Source organism: Thermobia domestica, chromosome 13 (genome assembly GCF_964235325.1).
Source record: "Thermobia domestica chromosome 13, izTheDome1.hap1.1, whole genome shotgun sequence".
NCBI lineage: Eukaryota > Metazoa > Arthropoda > Insecta > Zygentoma > Lepismatidae > Thermobia > Thermobia domestica.
In genome coordinates this window covers 112873042-112894211 of record NC_137466.1, presented here as the reverse complement: position 1 = coordinate 112894211, position 21170 = coordinate 112873042, and the positions used below count along the sequence as shown (strand labels likewise).

The 21170-nt window shown below is 36.5% G+C and overlaps 1 protein-coding gene across 13 annotated transcripts in view; it reads left to right on the top strand.

The window, feature by feature from the left end:
• chb (CLIP-associating protein) overlaps positions 1–21170 on the top strand; it is a 595254-nt gene that overhangs the window by 188070 nt on the left and 386014 nt on the right. For all 13 annotated transcript variants that reach the window (XM_081736296.1, XM_081736291.1, XM_081736295.1 and 10 more), the window contains exon 4: positions 19054–19222. In XM_081736296.1, coding sequence (XP_081592422.1) covers positions 19054–19222 — 169 coding nt within the window. The remainder of the gene's footprint in view (positions 1–19053; positions 19223–21170) is intronic.

Here is a 21170-nt window from a genome sequence, read left to right as displayed (position 1 = left end):
GTTAGTTGACTCTTTTCCGAGGTTAGTTCGTATGCAGTAGGTTCAAATTTGTCATTTTCTGATCCTGAAAATAATCATACCCACTTTTCTGAGATTTTGTCCTACTTCATTCACTTCAGGAATAGCGTAATTTCACATTGCTATAATGTAAATCATCGGTGATTTCACATTAGTATTACTTCAGTGAGCCATGTAAATCGCCAGCGATTCACATCATACCTAGGCCTACCTACTTTCTCGGGCTATGCGAATCAACAGCGATGCACACTGCTATTGTTTATATTAGAGAAACCTATTCATTTTGCCTCAAAGTAACCCCGCAGTGTCAGAATTGGAAAAGAATCTGACAAGGTGTTCTTCTCTGATAGTCAAATTCAATTGTCTACACAGTCCTCCAAAAGTACGGCATCACCGGTCCCCAAGAGTGCGCGCGTACTCTTGAAGGAAAGAAAATGCGTACTCTTAGAGGAATCGCACTCATTTTACAAATCTATCGCAAGTGTGCAGTAATTTCCAGATATGATGGTATTATCTGCCTTATACCCAAACTTGATTGTGACACCTAATATTTGATACTAAGTTTAGAAACAGAATATATCTGTATTCAACTACACACACTAATTAGTGGGAACTCAATTATTACACTGGAAGTATCAAAAATATTTACTTACCAATAAAACGTAGGGCACAGATGCTGGCAGCAGACAACTTGCATACAACCACCTTTCATACAACGACGCTTCTGCAGGAATACAAACAAACATCGTACAGCGTTACCAGATCTGGCAAATTGTTGAGCGTACTCTTAGAGGCCGCGCGCTCTTAGAGGAACTTCCCTTATATATATATATATATATATATATATATATATATATATATATATATATATATATATATATATATATATATATATATATATATATTTTTAAATAAATGCGTAACCTATTGGTATAATAAATGTTCCTGATTTTATCTTTAAAAAGATTTCAAGTGCACATTTATTGAAATAATGTCCAACATTTTGGGCGTGGGAGACCATGGTTTGATACCTGGTTAAAGCTAGTGTGGATTCTAAAGCTTATTAATTTTTATATCAAGTTACATCAAGCATTGGTTGTCAAAGGAACGCTAAATTTCAACCTAGAAAACCTCTAAAACACAAGGGGTCAAAATGACCCCTTTGGTAGTTCTTGTATAATTAATTTCCTGGTAGTTCTAGTGTTAAAAGTTAAAATTCTTAGTTGTGACTAAAGCATACTTTTTTTTATTTTCTGTATGCGCTGCTGTACATCAGATATACAGCGAAATCGAACATACGGAATATTTTGTCATGTATGGGGTCATTTAAATATTATGTAAGCATTCGAGAGAAGTAGTTAATTTTTTTAAAATTTACTTTTCCATTTCGTACATTTTTTAAATGGGACATATTACTTTTTCGCGACACTTGAACGTCTTCTGTTCAAATAAAGTTTGCGGATTAAAGGGGCGGCATGTGAAAGTACCACCCAGGACTGCAAAACTGCTAGCGCCGGCCCTGGTGTTATTACGTATGCAGCCCAATTCTGTCTGTGTGTGATTACTTTTATTTTCTTGCTATTTTCCTCTCATTTCTTTCGTTGTTTGTACAAGGTCTGTGCATACGTTGTGTATCGAATTCGTTCTGTTATATTATATTGTTTTGAATTATTATAATTTTTGAAAAGTCATCTACTATTTTAGGAAGGTTACTTACCGTAAAATGATAGAAAGATGTGAAACTACCAGAAAACACAATTTAAATGTATATTTAAAAGTTATGGGCGTTGTTTTTTTCAGTTACGTGATTTGTTTTATCTATATGAGGAAGACGTGTATACATTAAGCTACTAGAATGTGGATTATTTTCTTGAATTCTAGTAATGATAAATAAATTTGTTCAGTTACACACAAGCCTGTTTAATATCTACCCTTTGAACGTAAACACATGTCGGATGACATAAAAGTGCCTGAAGCGTGTGTCTAATAAGCAAAACAATGCTATGTGAGGAGAAAGTGCTGTGGTGGAGGGTGAACATTGTAGTATAGACTTGACATTCGATCATCGCTTGCTTAAAATACACTTGTTTTTGGCAGGATTCTCACAGCACGCGTGGCAAGTGAAGCTTCAAACTATGACTTGTAAAGCATAGGTAAGATTCCAGGCCAAGAACATCATGGATTTTTTGAGTAGTTGTGCACATCCTCACCCAAAGAGTGTACTACCATGAGCAAAATAAATGACGCGTCTCTTTATTTTGAAATTTTTTGAAAATATCTCTGTTTTCTTTATATGTTCGAAATTTCGGAAGGTTTCCCCAGCAGGGCAGGTTAATAACAAACCCGTTTTTAATATTTGTGTTAGATATTAGCTTAAAATAAATAAATTAGAAGCAAAAAACATTAAATTGACAGAAATCTCAAGAATTACCAACTCTGCTAAAGTGGGAAATTTTCAAGAACGCGAGGGAATTCTGCAGTTCAACACGAAGCAGCGACATCTATGTCACTGAGAGAAATGTGGATAAAATCTACAAACGAAACTTTTAACGAAATATGTCTTATTTCGTGCATTATCTGCAAACTCTAAATATATGAATATATGCCAAGTTTTAACGTAAAGATAGAGCAAAAAGTGGAAATTGTCTATGGAAAAGGACGAATTGGTAGCGCGACCGTAATGAAAAATCGTCTTTACCGTAGAACAGGTTCAGTTCACGTAAGGAAACAAGTAGCTCAGTTAGTTAAAGCAACTAGTCTGTATGCCGAAGGTAGCGGGTTCGAATCCAGATGGAAGTGACGTTGTCATTTTTATTATTATGGTTATTTTATTTATTTTTTTATGTGGGAAAGAATCAAATTGTAACATATGTGTAAAATTCATGACGATACCAAAAAAGAAAAAATGTCGTTGTCGAAGTTGCATTAGCATCCCTAATTTTGTTTGCAAAAAGTTTAGTAATTATTTCCCCTGTGCTCACTGCTCACTATACGTAATGCTCGCTGGCGCGTTGTTTCCCAGTAAATGTTAATCCTAATTTGGAGAATTTTATAAAGTTTCACAATATTTCTCACTAGATAGTCTTCTACGTAGTATCTACTTGTTTGGATATTTTGATAACAGATTTTCCTATTAAATGTTTAATTTTCCCTAGATGTTTAATTACGGAAAAGTTTTACAATGTATTTGTATTAAATTGAAATTGTTTTGAATTTACCACATGAGATAAGTAGCTCGAAGGAGGAAAACTCAAGTAATTGATATTCTACGTAAAAGCTACCTATTGTAGAATGATGATACTTCTTGCCATCAGCACATAATCTTCACGTTAGAGAGCCAGACAGAAAAAAATTCTGGTTTTTCCTCCCTATGACCACCCATCTTAAACCTCTACATTCCATTGTTCGTCTCACAAAATTTCGGTGCTCCAAAAACATTCATATAATAATAATAATAATAATAATAATAATAATAATCCTGAATATGCCATCCTTACATAATGTAAGGATATCTTAGTTTCTTAGTTTAAATCTTAGATATCTTAGTCTAAAGTGCTTTCTTTAGTAATTATTTGAACAACCATGTAGGAGGGGGTACGGCGTTTTATTTTGCCCCTCTCATTTCAGTACCCTTCCAACAGAAAGTAATTTCTGATAAGCAGGGTAGACAAAATGAATAAGAAATATATTTACAGCATCTTCTCCCCTTTCATGATTGGAATATCACGTAGCATTTTTTTATTCTACCAAAGATGGCCCTGTGCGGTTAGGGGTAGGTAACTAAAGAAATACCTAATATATAGCGCCCTTTGATTGTAATATTACCGCTTCTTTATTTGTACGAGGGAGCCCCAACAAGGTGATAAAAAGAATAGGAAAAATGTCTATTGAATCCAGTGGCGGATCCAGCACAAACTTCTGGGGGGGGGGGGAGTGAAAGATTCTTTTGATGATGTGAAGCTGTCACAAATTGCCACTTAACTAAACATAATAGTGGGGTGAACTGGAACTTTAAATTGATGTAAAAGTTTAATTTTTGGCTTCATATTAAAGTTTTGGTTTCAAATGAGAATTTCAGTCCCAGTGGTCAAGGATCAAATCTCGTGGGGCTCTTCAGTGTAGGCTAATACGGGCCCCTTATGAGAAAAGGCAAAAATATTAAAATGTTTATAACGTTCGAATTTTTCGTCTATTTTAAAGAAATGTTGGGCTTCGTATTAAAGTGTTGGTTCCAAATGGCAATTTCAGTCCGATGAAGAATGATCAAATCCTGGAGTTGGGGGGGGGGGGGCTCATCAGTATAGTGTGATACGGCTCCATTATGGGAAAAGGCAAAAATATGAAAATGCTTATAACTTTCGAATTTTTCGTCTATTTTAAAGAAATTATTGGCTTCATATTAAAGTCTTGGCTTCAAATGACAATTTCAGTCCTTGTGGACAATTATCAAATCTTGGAGGGCTCTTCGCTGTAGGAGTTTCGGCTTCTTTATGGGACAAGATTCACGTAATTGATATTGCAAAATTGTTTTGTATACATTAGTGTAAACTTGCACCATTTGGTTAATTTTACCTCTTATATTTTGCAGATTTCAAATTCCAAGCATAGTTACTTCTCAAAGCTAGAAGGCACTTACTAGTTTCATTAAAAGGAAATGTCTTTTATGAAAAGTTGTCATGGAGTAGACGAACGAACAGTCACCCAAACATTGGTTGAGTCGGACGGTTGAAACTCGTTAATCTCACTTCAATTATTATTATTATTATTATTATTATTATTATTAATAATAATAATAATAATAATAATAATAATAATAATAATAATAATAATAATAGAGCATTCATGGGGTCCGTGGCTCGACTCCACTTCGCGCCAAGTGAAATTTGAGATAGACAAATACCGTGTGCATGGGTATGGGTTTTCTTGGAATTTTCCATTTTCCTCCCACTTTCTTCATTTCATCATTTCATTCATCATCATTCTCCCTTAGCGTAGGTGCATAATCGTGCAACGTAAAACTAGATATTCCATTTAATTTTAATTTCAATAATAATAATAAACAATTAATTCAACTGAAAGAACTGTAATTTATGTTGACGGCAATTATCATAAATATGCAACCATTATAAAAACAATGCTTTGAGTAGAAAGATAATCCTTCCCAAGTGTTAACGAATGCGCACGAGATAAGACATGTCTCGAGAAAGAGACGAGACGCGCTTTGTGACATCCGAAAGAAGACGTAACAAATGTTTTGGACACGAGATAGCTTTGAAAATGTCTCGTCTTGTCTGGAATGTTTCGAAAACAAAAGTCTAAGTTTTAAAATTATTTTTAAAGATCTATTCTCTCAAAAGTAGCTCTCTGCCTTAAAATTAATAACGGCATTTGTGTTTTTTTTAAAAAAAATAAACAATGTCTAAAGTTAATAGTTAACTTTTCGAAAAGAAGCTTCATTAAGGGTGAACCTGAAAGATGTCCACAAACTTCGGGAGATGATTCGTGACATCAAAAGGATATAAATAGCCCTCTTGCAGTTTTCGAGTTCAGCTTCGTTGTCGAGATACACGGTTGCCAACTGGTCGTGTTTGAGAAACTCACTGGAAATAAATTCAACTCCAAGAATAAGCTACTACAGGTCAATTGACTTATACCATGCTGCAAGGTTAAATATTTGTTTATGAAGTGTGTACAAAATTTGCCAGTGTCCTTTCTGAAAACATCGTCGAGAAAAAGTCACCTCCAAGAATAAACTACCCCTCGTAAATTTTTCTAAGAGAAATATCTGATACTGCAATATAGGGTTGTTAATTAAATATTGATTAATGAAAAATAAACAAAATTGTTAAAACCATTTTGGAGAAAATAGCTTTTTTCGATTTTCGGCTGTTAGTAAACCACACTTATTTTAGGCGGTAGGAAAAAATGGGAAAATCTCCTGTAGGAATACTATGTAAACCCTAAGTTTAAAATTTGGTGTAGATACGTTGAACGGTATGGCCTCTAGGCGAGTGCACAGAAAAGTGTACCGAACAGACGGACCGGAAGGACGGGTATCGAAAAATCACATTTTCGGTATGTAGACGCCATGAAGTATGTAAATCCGTTGAAATCTGAATTTGATATACTATTTTCACAATCACCATATTTTCTTCTCTCTTTTGTCGCTCGAAAAAGAAAAGCCTGAGTTTACCACAAAAAGCTAGGGTGTTTACCAAAAAATATTCAATTACAGGGCCACCGCACTAAACTTTTTCAATTCAATTTTTTAACTGTGTTAGGCCGCAGTTGTTACTGAAGTGTGTATTTGGATAATACGAAAAAAAAATCGTATTATTCAAATGCATCGAATGTCAGATTATCGAATAAAAAACTTCGATTGAAGAAAATCCAGACTACAAAACTAACTCACACTTTGAGCACATTTTCATTAGACATATAATAGAGCAATTAATGCAATAATTGTTTAAGAAATATGAAAAAATCAAATGAGTCATTTTCGAGAAAGTCGTTCAAAAAGAACACGTCAGAAGTAACCTACCTCTTGTGAATTGTTTCGAACAATGATTTAAGATATACTTTTGCTTATTAATGAAATACTTATTTGCGAAATTTGAACAAAATCGCCTGTCGTTCGAGAAAATTGTTGGGAAAAACCTTGACCCCCAAAATAATCTATCCGTCGTAATTGTTTTTCATAGAAATGACTTATACTAAAATATAGGGTTATTAATGAAATATTTATTTATGAATTATCAATAAAATTGTCCACGTAAGTTTTGAGAAAATCGTGAGGGAAAAATAACTCCCCGAATAAACTATCTCTTGAGGATTCTTTCAGGGCAAGCGAGTTATTCCATATTAGGTTTTTAATGAAATATTTATTTCTGAGTACGAACAAAATTGCTTGATTCATTTTAGAAAAAACCGTGGAGGAAAAACACCCCCAAGAGTAAACTACCCCTCGTATATTTTTTTTCAGGACAAACGAGTTTTGCCATATTGTTCGGTTATTAACGAAATATGTATTTTTGAAATATGAACGAAAACACTTGAGTCCATTTTGAGAAAATCACTGAGAAAAAACTCACCCCTAAGTATAAACTACCCCTTGTAGATTTTTCTCAGATAAATGCCTTATACCACAAAATAGGGTTGCTAATTAAATATTGATTTGTAAAAAAAGAAAGAAAACAAGATCGTTAGAGCCAGTTATGAGAAAATATATTTTTTCTATTTTCATCGTACAGGAAACAACCCTTGTTTTGGGAGTAGGAGGGAAATAAAAGAAACTATAGGAAATATTATGAAAATCTTAAACTAAAATTTGGTGCAGATAAGTTGAACGGTTGGCCTCTAGGCGAGTGCACAGAAAAGTGTAGCGAACGGACGGACGAACAGATGGACATGTATCAAAAAATAACTTTTTCGGTATTAGGGGCTATAATACGTGTAAATTCGTTGAAATCTCAAATTTGATTTTTTTTTTCGATCACCATACTTTCTTCTCTCATTTGTCACTTCAAAGTAAAAGGAACTCAGAACTACAGATGAGACACACCTACTTTTACACATAGACATTTATTGATTTAAAACTTTTTTAGTTTGTCATTTCACTTTCAATTGAAATGTTTTACCATGACTAACGGCATACCAATGACGAGACGGAAGTTTTGAGGAAGTAAATGCATTCAGAAGTCTAGACTACATTACGCCTATCAGCCTGTTTTTACTTCTGCAATTATTGACAGTTGTAATTTCGTCCAAACGCTACATATAATAATTCTTGGTTGACGTCATTGTGTTACTATTTTAGTATTGTTCTCTTCAGACTTGGTTGAAGTTTTGTCTTAACGGTTATACATTTTTCTTTCTTATTTCATCGTTACACATAAGAATAAAATGTTCTGGTGAGTGGATAGATTCGAACCTACGAACATTGAGTTTTCATTCTTCCAACACTTTACCAATGAACCAAGCTTTGTCTTCACGTTAACGCACGGTTACAGGGTTTATTACGATTTAAATAAAATGGCTGGCTGTTAGAGTTTCCTGCCCAAATATTTCGATAAAAAATTTTCCATTGCTTCGTAGATACGTAGAGCAGTGTTTAGATACACCTTTTAAGATAGTGCATTTTGGTATATAATAATTTCATGCCAGATAAAAGCTAGATAAGTTTTGATAAAATGTTTCATATGTAGTTCTCAATAATAGGCTTGCTGTTCGGGGTGAAGTTTCAAGGTTCAGCATTGACTAGCAGTTTTTGATATTAATGTCCCTTCTAACAATATTGGCAGTGGACAAAAGTTAGCCCGTGTTGAAGCTTTTTGCTCCTAATTTAATCATTTTACTTTATTATTTAACGAACATATTGAAAATTGTCAGCAGGCATGTATACAGTAATTTATTTCGAAAGAGGCCCGACTTCAATATTAGGATAAATTATAATAAAATTTTAAAAGATAATCCCAAAAATTAGGCTAAATTTACAGAAAAGTTGGGATTTCAGAGGGGGTCCGGACCCCTGTGCCCACCCCTAAATGCGTCCTTGTTTGTTAGTAACGTTTCCTCATTTTGAAACCCTCAAAAACTTCGGACATATAAAGGGAAAAGAGTTATTTTCGATAAAATATCACTTCAAGGAGACGCGACAATTTTATTGCACATGGTGGTATCCAACGTTCACAAGGGCAAGAATTCTTTCCCTTTTATTCTTTTGCTATTGTGCTCTATCGAAAGGTTAGGTTTTTAAAATATTACTCTTACAAACAAGCGTGATTGGCAGATAGGAATACTGAACAGAACTCCACAGAAATGCATGCTGAACTTACGTTTATAGCTACCCTTTGGTGATTTGGCCTCAAGGTCAATCGAGTGGTAATTCAGTTCCGTCTCTGTTCTTGAGCCATGTTCGTATTACTTCGAACAGTTTCGCTAATGAAAAGCATGCCTCGTAATATAACAGACTTCTTTCGCGTAAGAAATCGAAACTCAGTTGGTCAGAACAACTAGTCTGTACGAATAGGTTGTTAGTTAGAGCCCAGTACGAGTAAGGGTTTTTATTACTATTGATTGTTTTTATCTTTTTTTGGTGAGGAAAAATCAAATTGTGACATCGCGATATCAAATGTATTTGGTTAGGTAACTTTGTCTCAGCTAAACTTTAAACATCAGTAACCGTCGAAATTATTTCACTAACCGATCACTCACTGAACATTTCAAACACGTCAAACCAGTGGCATAATATGAAAGTTAACCTCTCCTCCGCAGTCCTTAGTTATGAGTCCGTACTTTCAGGTGCGTGCCAAGGGCCGGGCGACTGCCCGGGGCGCCAGAGAAAGAGGGGCGCCAAAACGAGCCTCAAAAATTAAATTTTAGAACGTGTTTTCTACTGACGTTTTTTTTTTTATATTCTTGTAAAGTAGTGGCAATTACATAACCATGGAAGAAGAGAGTTTCATAGTAATAAGGGGGCTGTATCGAAAAATGGAGAGATGGCATGCAAAATAAAGAGTGGCGGGGGTGTAAGTATTGTTTGTTTGTTTGCTTGAGTTTAGCGTTCCACGGTTATGCCTTAATGGCCAAAGGAGATGTGGATACTAATTATAGTGGAATCTGAACCACTTTTATCGTTCAACAGTAATCCACCGGGAATTGGATCCGGTACCACAGAAGGCAGGCGTGCTAGCCACAAGACCAAGCGGGGAGCGGGGAGTTCGTATTGTTTATAGCGGGCCATATTCTTTGTGAAATTTTCCTAGGTAATGAATATCTTTTTGAAAAATGGGTTTAAAATATTAAAAACGCTATGATAAAATGTAAAATATAGGCTAGTACTAGGGGGAGGGCGCCAAAAAGTCACTTTGCCCGGGTGAAAATTTGGCCTGGTCCGCCCCTGCGTACTTTCTGTATATTTTTGGCCTTGCAGCTTGTGCGGTCCCCACGCCACAGGTTGCGGGGGCGCTATTTACGCGTATGCTTCGAACGTAATTCAATAACTGCTTAAGAAATTCTACCATCAGCGTGGAAACGGGAATACTCGTATATATTTTTCTAATAGTCCCATAGAACTTTCATTCAGAACGCCAGATGCAATTAAGTAGGAGGAGGATCTGATGTTTCCTAAGTAAGTTCCTTTCAGAAAGTTTGCTATTTCTTTAACGGTGATGTGGGCCGCGGTGGCTCAGTGGTAGAGCGTTCACCTCTGGTGCTAGGGGTCCCGGGTTCGATCCCAGCCCCCGCCAAGTGAACTTTGTGGTGGACAAACACCGTGTGCGTGGGTTTTCTCGGGGTTCTCCCGTTTCCTCCCACTTTCTTCATTCCACCATTTTCATTCATTACTCATCATCACCGTCTCCTTTAGCCTAACCGGCATAACCGTGGGACGTAAAACTCAAAGATTTCATTTTTTTCTTTAACGGTGATGTAAATAATTATACTCATCGTTATTAGCCCGACACAAAACCATCCTGGACAAATCCCTCTAGAAAACTTTATTCTGCCTAATTTTATAAGCGACTCAACGGTGAAACACTTGTTAACGAAAACAATGCTGTGTATACACTGCCTTGTTTCTGACAAAATACAAAGTGTTTTGTAATCTTTAGACACTTTTCTTATTCTTTTTTCACCCTTGGTTATGTAGGGTGGCCTCGAACAAATAAAGAAGAGGTAATATTACAGTCAAGGGGCGCAATAAATATATTAGATATTTCTTTTGTTACCTAACCATAACGGCCTAGGGTCGTCTTCAGTAGAATAAAAAATGTTACGTGATATTCCATTCACGGAGGAAAGGTTACTTTAAATATATTTCTTATTCATTTTGTCTACTCTGCTTGTCAGAAATTATATACTTTCTGTTGGGACGGTGCTGAAAAGAGAGAGAGGGGGGGGGAATAAAACTTCGTGCCCCCTCATACATTTTAAATTTTGTTACATGGTTGCTCAAATTATTACTAAAGAAAGCACTTTAAACCAAGATATCTAAAGTTACATTATGTAAGGGTGGCATATTCAGGAATAATAATAATAATAATAAATAATAATAATAATAATAATAATAATAATAATAATAATAATAATAATAATAAATGTCTTTGGAGAGCCGAAATTATGTGACACGAATCATTACATGTAGAGCTTTAAGATGAGTGGTCATAGGAGAGGAAAAAAACAGGGTTTTTCTCTGTCTGACCAACGTAAAGATTATGTGCTGAAGTTAAGAAGCATAATCATTCTACAATAGGTTGCTTTTACGTAGAATATCAGTTACTTCAGTTCTCCTCCTTCGGGCTACTTACCTCATGTGGTAAATTCAAAACAATTTCAATTTAATACAAATACATGTAAAACTTTTCTGTAATTAAATATATATAAGGGAAATTAAACATTTAATAGGGAAATCTGTTATCAAAGTGTCCAAAAAAGTAGATAGAAGACTATCAAGCGAGAAACATTGTGAAACTTTATAACATTTACTGGAAAACATTCGTTATGCACCAGTGAGCATGTAGTGAGTAGTGAGCACAGGAGAAATTATTACGAAACTGTTTGCAAACAAAAATTAGACACTAATGCAAGTGCGAGAACGGCATTTTTTTTTTTTTTTTGGTATCGTCATGAGTTTTACACATATGTTACAATTTGATTTTTCCCACATAAAAAATTAATAAAATAACCACAGTAATAAAAATTACAACAGTACTTCCATGGGGTTCGAACCCAATACCTTCGGCATACAGACTAGTTGCTTTAACTAACTGAGCTACTTGTTTTCTTACGTGAACTGAACCTGTTCTACGGTAAAGACGATTTTTCATTACGATTGTGCTAAGAATTCGTCTTTCTTATCTATACGTTAATACTTAGCATAGATTCATATATTTGGAGTTCGCTGATAATGCATGTAATAAGACACATTAGAAATGTTTCGTTAAAAGTTTCGTTTTTAGATCTAATCCACGTCTCTCTCAATGACATAGATGTCGCTGCTTCGTGTTGAACTGCAGAATTCCCTCGCGTTCTTGAAAATTTCCCACTTTAGCAGAGTTGGTAATTCTCGAGATTTCTGTCGATTTAATGTTTTTTGCTTCTAATTTATTTATTTTAAGCTAATATCTAACACAAATATTAAAAACGGGTTTGTTATTAACCTGTCCTGCTGGGGAAACCTTCCGAAATTTCGAACATATAAAGAAAATGGAGATATTTTCAAAAAACTTCAGAATAAAGAGACGCGTCATTTATTTTGCTCATGGTAGTACATTTTCTTTGTTGTCTTTCGAAGGCATCCAAAGCACAAGGCTAACTTTTGACATGTAGTATACGTTCAAGATATTCGAACCGCAAATAAACTTTCAGCGCGTTGTTTTCTACAAGGATGAGATTTACGTTTTTATTTCAGAAACGTTAAAGATTAAATAAATAAATAAAATAAATAAAATAAAATAAAACTTTGTCAATGAAAACACTATTTTCTCGTAGAGGTGGAAGAAGTAGGTTTGGTTGTAATAAGTGACTGTCAGTGTACCTTTTAGAGGATTTCATTATAGTATTTCTGTGTTTGAATTTTAATTTCTTTTTCATAAAATATATAAATATGAAGGGAAGTAAGAAGAAAATATCACTTCTAAACTAAGGATTATCTAATTTCTTAACAGTAAAATCACAGTATAATTGATTTGATTTAAATAATATATGGGAGTTTGCATCTAAAATAATTATGGATTTTCTGAAAATAATAATTGATGCAATTTTAAAACTTACTACTAGAATTGAATCAATAGTAATGATGGTCACTGTTAAGGAATTAAGTAATCTTAAGTAATCTTAAGTTCGGAAAAAATAATTTCGCTTTATGTATTCTCGTATTTGAATAATACGAAAACGAAATATGCAAAAGTATTTTACCCTCGCCCATAACACTGTTACATTCATCAGCTTTTCTTATAAATCATGTTTTTTTCTTCTTTGATCTGAATCTTAAGTGAATTCTCCCAGCTCAATAAACTATTTAATTTTGAAAATAGAATAACGTTGGCACAACTCTTAAAAGACAGCAACAACGCTTACGGAAATTTTGCATATCGTGAATAGTGTCTTCTAAATGCAAGTCTATATACATAGGAATATTAGGGTGTTCTTATATTTCGACTGCCGATTTTTTTTTCAAATGTCACCCCTCTAAAATGATTCCACATCAGACCAAAGTAACCCATGAGAAAAATTAGCTCAATTGAATAATATTAAGTGGTGACCCAAGCAACCTCAAGTTTTAAATGTCTTTACAGTGTACATCGTGAGCTAAGGTATCTTGTAATTTTGGAAAGACAGTTTATAAGTTAACAAACATATATTATGAAGATGATAAATATTAAATGATTAGAAATAAGTTGGAAATAACGTCAGATGTGTATTTGTAATGAACATCTACTCCAAAGCGATATTTCACACTACATCCTTTCCATTAAAAAGTTTCCCTTCCATGTAGCAGACCGTCATTGTCGGGGAGGGGGTGGAGATGAGAGGACGGTTTCATTTCTCATTCATGTATCCTTCATCCACATGTTCTTGCATGCCCTTTCAGCCGCGAATATCGCTACTGGACTCGCAGGTAGTTGGTGGGCACTTGGTAAGTGGATGGACCATGGACGTCTTCCTCCATCTGGGGTGGACGTGCACCCTTCCGGACCTGCTGTTGTGTGCATCCAGTGTTTGTGTTCTCCAATGTCGAAATCTTTAAAAATATTTTTAAAAAAATCAAAAGAAAAACTATTAAAACATAAAAAAATAAAAATAGTAAAATATAAACATAAAGGTAAAAGATCCAAAGATAAAGACAAAGAGATAAAAAATCCACACTTTTGCTCTCGGGCTGGTGGGGTCTATCCTTTTGGTTTGACAATTTAATTCCATTTAGTTCCAAACCTTTCTTTTCCGGGGCCATGCGTTTTTGGCGACGAGAATAGTTTTCTTGTATACTCATTTCCCTTGATCGCTCCGGCCCCATGCTGGTCGTTCGGTGAGGGCGTGCTTTTAGGATAGCCTAGGGAGTAGCGTAAGTTCTTCTCAAGCGCCCCGGTGGGAAGTTCACACGCATTTTCTATTTAGAAATGTATATTTAAGATCAACATTTCATGGGTATAAAAGCTATAAAATCGGGTCCGAGCTCACCCTCTCGTAAGAAGCCCAGACCAAGCGAGAGCGAGTCAAAATCTCAAGTTTTCGATAGTGTGGAAAAGACAAGTATAGTGATGCCTGTAATCCGATATCTTGTAATTAAAGATAAAGTTGCTGATAATACCAATGCTGGAGCTAATCGTCCGAGGCTTGTCCCGTTTCCTTATTAATAAAGTAAAGTAATTACTTATAACGCCGGATAGGTTCAAGATATCAAAAAATTACGGAATGGCACTTTATTGGTGGAAACGGTCGTCGAGAAGCAAACAGCGAATTACTAAAATTTAATACAGTTGGACAAGTGAACGTGTCGGTAGAACCTCATTGTTCACCGAACATCATCTCGCGCTGTAATATCATGTTGGGGATTCTTCTAAACGCTACCGAGGAGGAGATAAAATCGGAACTGGCTGACTCAGATTTAATCTCGCATCAAAAGTAAGAAGTCAGGTGAATGCGTTGCTACTCACAAGTAAACCTTACGTTTGGGTGAATCGAGTTGCTGACTGAGACACATATGAGAAAGTAGTACTAAATGTGGTCAGTATTTCAGTGAAGTTGTAGATGCGCAGCTCCAGGGGTTTAGGAGATACAGCTACCAGAACATCACATGGAAGTACAGAATAGTCTTTATACAGTTGGAGGTAAAAGCTCTGTAAGACCTCTTGTAACGACAAAAGGTGAATAACAAATATAAGGGTACATATTAGGACTAGGGGGGAAGTCATATAATAAGGGTATACCTGACGGCGGCCATCTTGAAATCCGCCATTTTGAATTAAGGTTAAGTTTTTAAAATAGGAATAGGGTCATGTGATACATGATTTAAGGCGCAAATTTAACCAAAAGAACAATGGTGATGTTAATTTTTATTTACGCGCAATTGGTAAAAAGTTACAGGGAAATTAAATATTGTTGCAGCATTGTATTAGTCCTTTACCTCACCTTGTAAATTTTGTGTTAATGATAATAATTAAATAAAAAGCAGGTGGATAAATATTAGGTCTATGGTAAGAGTTGCGTAGATGACGGCCATGTTCAAATCCGCCATTTTGAATCAGACAAAAGTTTTAAACAAAACGCATAACAGTGACACCTGAATAATAGCAAATTTTACCATAAATTCAACGGTATAACCATTTTTGCTTTATCATTAACCAGCACAAAATTAAATGGAAATAGAGTAATGCAATAGATGACTTGGGCTAGAAGTTAATCAGAAATACAATAGTGGCGTAACAAATGTATAAATGAGTCTGAGCCAAAGTGGACTCAAATAATTCGTATCTTTATTCATTTTTCTTATTGATATGCAGATTAAGTCGGTGTATTTCTTTACTTTGGACCAATAAAAGTCGTTGTTAACTAACTTAAACTAAATTAGTTCTTCTGTACTCCGTAGTACTTTGAAATTGTTCATATGTAATTCTGTGTAATGGTTTCACTTGTGCAACTGTTTATCTTTTTGTCCTTCTGAAATGACTTTTGACAGTTATATTAAGAAGCATGTAAAAATCAGTACAACTTATTTTTATCAGGATTCCTTCGTGAGTTAGTCGGCACACGTATCGCATTTGTGGCCAATTAGTCCTGGTTCCGAGTTCAAATGGAGGACAATTTCTCTCGGATGTAACTCGAGAAGCCGTTTTTATTCCGCTTTAAGCTTATGTGACCCCTTCCAGCATAACCCGGTTGTTGCATAATAACATCAAGGCGAAACAAACTTATTTCTGTCCATATATGATATGAATATATAGAGCAAATTATTTAAACCATAAAAACCTGGTTTAAACCAAAAAAAAAAAACGGGTTTTTTGGTTTTTTAAATAAAAACCATGGTTTTTGCCAACCCTGTTCTATAGAATCACGTCACACGGCATTGCTTGGTCTGCGTGAAGTTGCAGGACGCCCAGTGCTTTTGTTTTTTTGCAGCACTGTCTTTGCCTTCTTTGAATTCGGATACCCAACGAAACACGAATCTGCGACTTGGTGTTGTGTCCCCACACACGGCTAATAATCTGTTGTGGATGTCTGAAGTATTCACTCCTTCCCTCCAGAGAAACTACACTGTTCACCGTTGCCCATGTGTGTCTGCTTCCATGCTGCCTTTTCGCTGTCCACCAGCGTCCTGGCAAGTTGGAACAACTGCTGCTACAATGTGCTACCTACGGAAAGAAACAAAACCATTTAGTGAGGTTTGATAATACTATAGTCTATCTTCATGCATACATCAACAAACATTTCAAACTGCTATTTGGCATCAGTTATTAGGGGGAGTGCCAATCATTATTGAACGAACTAAATATTACTTTAATTTCTAGCTTCTAAACAGGAAGCAGCGAATTCGTACAGTAATACGTATGTTCGATATATTATTGGAACTTATAGTTTTTGATGTTGTTTAAGAATTATTGTGAAGTATTTTAAATGACATTTCCTCCGTGTTTAGAAGTTTTTAATCAAAATATATTTCACAGTGGGAAAAATAATTTGGTAATTGTTAAGAACAGCTACTTCTCATCTCCGGTGCACGAGGATACTTCTTACTGTTGCACTAGGTATAAAATTGATTCTATTTGATGTACAAGTGGTAATGCAATACATAAGAAACCCAGATCATGTTGCATTCACACTCCAATATGGAGTGAGAATGCAGCGTGATCTAGGTTTGTTATGTGTTGTATTACCACTTGTACATCAAATGGAATCAATTTTATACCTAGTGCAACAGTAAGAAGTATCCACGTGCACGAAATATGCGATATGCGTTCAATTGCCTAAGTACAAGGGCACTACACAAACATATATATTAAGTACAAGGGCACTAGACAAACGTATATATTAAGTACAAGGGCAACATTTAGAAATGCAACGAAAAGGAGAATAACGGCCAGGAAGCATTCATTTTCACATACCTCAAATGGTTGGAGGATATAATCTAGCCACTTCCAACAGGAAGTTGTGAAACCCCGTTGTGGGGGGATACTTTTTTTTTGAAAAGAAAGGAGGCCAGATGTCCCACGAAATGGTGTCTTTTGTTTCCATATCGCGGAATGCTGTCCGCGTCTCGCCACAACCGCTCGATATTTTGCGTATGAGCGCCAGTTTCAGGATCTACGAAATTCAAGCTATGATTCACGCTGAAGTGCTGAAATCCAACCTCAGTCAACCTATCGTATGACTTCCAGCAGTCGCTATGAATGGTTGTACCAGGTTTCACCCACTGTTGAAGAACGCTTAACAGCTCTTCAGCACTTCGGTTCTTGACGACACACATGAATACATTGCCAGAACCAACCTCATAACCTCCAAAAACCCATGTGCCATCGATCACACGACCGCAGTGATTTTTCCGTTTCCCGAACTTGGACTCATCTATCTGAACTGTTATCCCTGGACCCCCAAGTTTAGTAGAGGAATCCATAGCCCAGCAAACACAAACCTCACGACAAAAGCTAAACCAATCGACACATGTGGGTTTGGAAATATTGAGATTCATAGTAGCATTACTGATGTTTGGACGACTATTCAAACACCAGTAACCCATAAGGCGCGTCACCGTTAAAAAATCGAGTTTAGCCCTAGAAAAAAACGTTCCCTTGAAAAGTGAAGAAGAAAAGGAGCACTTCGTCTTCCTCTTCGAATTTCCAATGAAACGTGTTTTCTGACAACGAAACACATTCCTTTCCTTACAAAAAACCGCATCCCTACAACATTCGGAACATAACTTACCTAAAGGAAGTACGCCATGCTGCTGCAAAAGTTTTATACTCTCATCTCTCCTTTGTTTTACCGTAATTTCCACTATGGCATACTCTGAGAAGGAGCATTCAGAACACGCCGGCATGCACATGAGGATACCGCCCGCCATTTCCTTTGTCTTCTTGCTCTTCTTCTTACAGGCTACAGCTGTCGCCACCTACATCAATGCGCACACGCACAGTTCCATTCATGACGTGGCATCGAACATTTGAAAAGCGCAAAACGCCTATGTAAATAAACAACGTTCAAAACACAACGAGAGCGGAATACACACACGTCTTCTTTAATTTCAAATCACTCATTAACTAATTAAAATTGGGTATATTACCAACTTTTTAAGTAGGTAGATATTCAATGAATAATTCCTGAAAGTATGGCGTTTCTACTCCATCCGTAACCGTAAAGTTCTTCTCCTTATATATAACCAATAATTTTTGTTACTGTCAACTATATGTAATTCTTTGAATTTTAAAAGTCATGCTTGGAAAACTCCAACAATAACATACTATACAAAATTTTGCTAGTAATGATGACTTCCTCTTTTTTCAGTACTATTAAAAGAAAAAAGACACTTTCGTGCAGCAAGAAAGAGGTATCCCAAACGTTTCTAAATGTGTTTACTATACAAAAACAATTATTATTATTATTATTATTATTATTATTATTATTATTATTATTATTATTATTATTATTATTATTATTATTATTATCTTAAATATAATTTCCATATAATCCTGATGTTTTTTGTAAAAAAAAAAAAGACATTTTAAACACATCCGTGCTTCGTATTTTTGCGGCGGTTCTTTTCTTTTACATTTAATTATGTAGCTTTACTTGTAATAACTATATCCAAGAACAGAAAATGACAGTATTTCAAGTACTATTTTAATTTAAAATCACCGAATTTGTCAATGTACTAGGTATATTGAGCAGATATATATTCAGAAACAATTAAGGTAAACGAAAATTCACCTTAATTTGAAATGGCCTCGTCATGTTTTTTAGTGTGTAAAGTATTCATTACTGCTAGGTTAATTTTTTAAAAATTTGTTATTAACGTGATAACTAATTTGGTTATTTCTATTGCAGGAGATGGAAAAGATACTGTAAGAGAAAAGGCACAGATTCTTATTATGAAATTTATGGACAGAGTAGTTACACCTCAACAACTTTTTGAAAAACTTACGCCATGTTTTAGTCATAAGAATGGAAAAGTAAGAGAGGAAGTTATGCTTTGTCTAAAATCTACGTTAAATGAGTAAGTATTTAATCAGTGAGATAAGATTATCATATAGTACGGTAATAATCCAGCGTATAAAATAATCTGTAGTTCATGAGGTATATATACAGATGGTGATCAGAAAAATGAAAACACCTGAACGAAATTGCAACTTACCAGATTAATATGGTGTCGGGTCACCTTTCGCCTTCAGAACAGCCGTGATGCGACGTGGGATGGAGGCATAGAGGTCGTGAATGGTAGCAAGTAGAATTTTACACCATTCCACGTGCAGGGCATCGGCCAGTTCTGTGAGAGAGGGTGTAGGTGGAAATCGTCGCCGGAGTCGTGTTTCCAAGACGGACCACAGATGTTCAATTATGTTGAGATCTGGGGATTGGGCGGGCCAGGGGAGGTGTTGAACTTCATCCCGATGTTCCTCAAACCACGCTGCAACAACGCCAGCTGTGTGAATGGGTACATTATCATACTGGAAGATGACGTCATTGTCCGGGAACAACATCCGGACCATAGGATGCAAGTGGTCTCCTAAAATTGCGACATAATCGTTGGCAGTGATTCGTCCGCTAAGTGTGACCACAGGACCCAGTGAAAACCATGATATTGCGGCTGACAGCATCACCGAGCCGCCGCCTGTTTCACAGTTGGGCGGAGACACTGCAAATCATAAGCTTCTTTGGGCGTTCTCCACACATAAACACGGCCCGTGGTTGGGAATAAGGTGAAGGATGACTCATCCGACCACATCACACGTTTCCAGTCCTCAACGATCCAAGTTGCTTGGTCGTGGCACCATTTGCGGCGTGCGAAAGCGCTATGGTCCCTAATGAGCGGTTTGGCCCGTGCAACACGACCCCGTAAGCTCATGTCATGTAATTCGCGGCGGACTGTGATTGTCGAAACAGGGTGGTTGAGGTGCTGATTGAGTTCCTCCGTCACTTGCTCTGCAGTGGCACGACGGTTAGGCGTGACAATGCGCTTTAATACCCGGCGTGACCTGTCACTCATGATTTTCTTCCGCCCACTGTTCCGCTTCCCCGATGTGGTTTTCCCGTGTGTTGTGTAGGCCGTCATCACCTTCGACACTGTCCCACGCGACACACCTAACACAGTAGGCACTGCCGTCACACTCACTCCACATAACCGCGCACCAACAATTTGCCCTCTTTGAAAATCTGAGAGGTCTCCCATTTTACACTACCTCCGTCTGCTGCAGCCACTGGACACTGCTGTTCCACTGCGCCTGACGTAGTATGGAGACCGACCTAACACACCACCACCAGCGGTCCGGCGCTGCGGCCGCCACGACACCACTGCCAACCAATACATCTGACGTGTTGCCAACTACAGGTGTTTCCATTTTTCTGATCACCATCTGTATATAAATGCAATGATATATACTAAAGGAGCTCATTCGTGGCTAAGCGATAAGTGTACGCGACTTTGATGTGGGAGACTCGGGTTCGATTCCCGGAGGGAGTTCATGTTTTTCGAATTTCACTTTAATCAGTGGGTCTACTTCTCTTATAGTCTCACTATTGAACGGAACGTTAAACTCAACTCAACTCAATGATATACGAGGTGTGGCAATTAAATAACGAGACTGCCCATCTCCTGTCGCTCAGGATCGTGTGTGTGGGGGGGGGGGGGGAGATAGTAGCTAATGATGTGTTGTTGATCTTGAACCTTCATGAGCAGCCACTGTTTGTTTCATGATTCTGAAAGCTTTTCTTCTCTTTGCAGGCTTGCATGAAGAGGTCAGTGTTCTCTAGTAGTGCTGGAATCATGGTGTACAGTAAAGTTGAGCAGCGCATTAACATCCAATTTCTGGTGATATTAAACAAAACACCGACGGAATGTTGTGCAATGTTAAAAGATGTGTATGGTGATAATGCTATGTTACGTGCGCGAGTTTTCGAATGGCACAAACTATTTTCAGAACGTAGGGAGGAGGTTGAAGGTGATG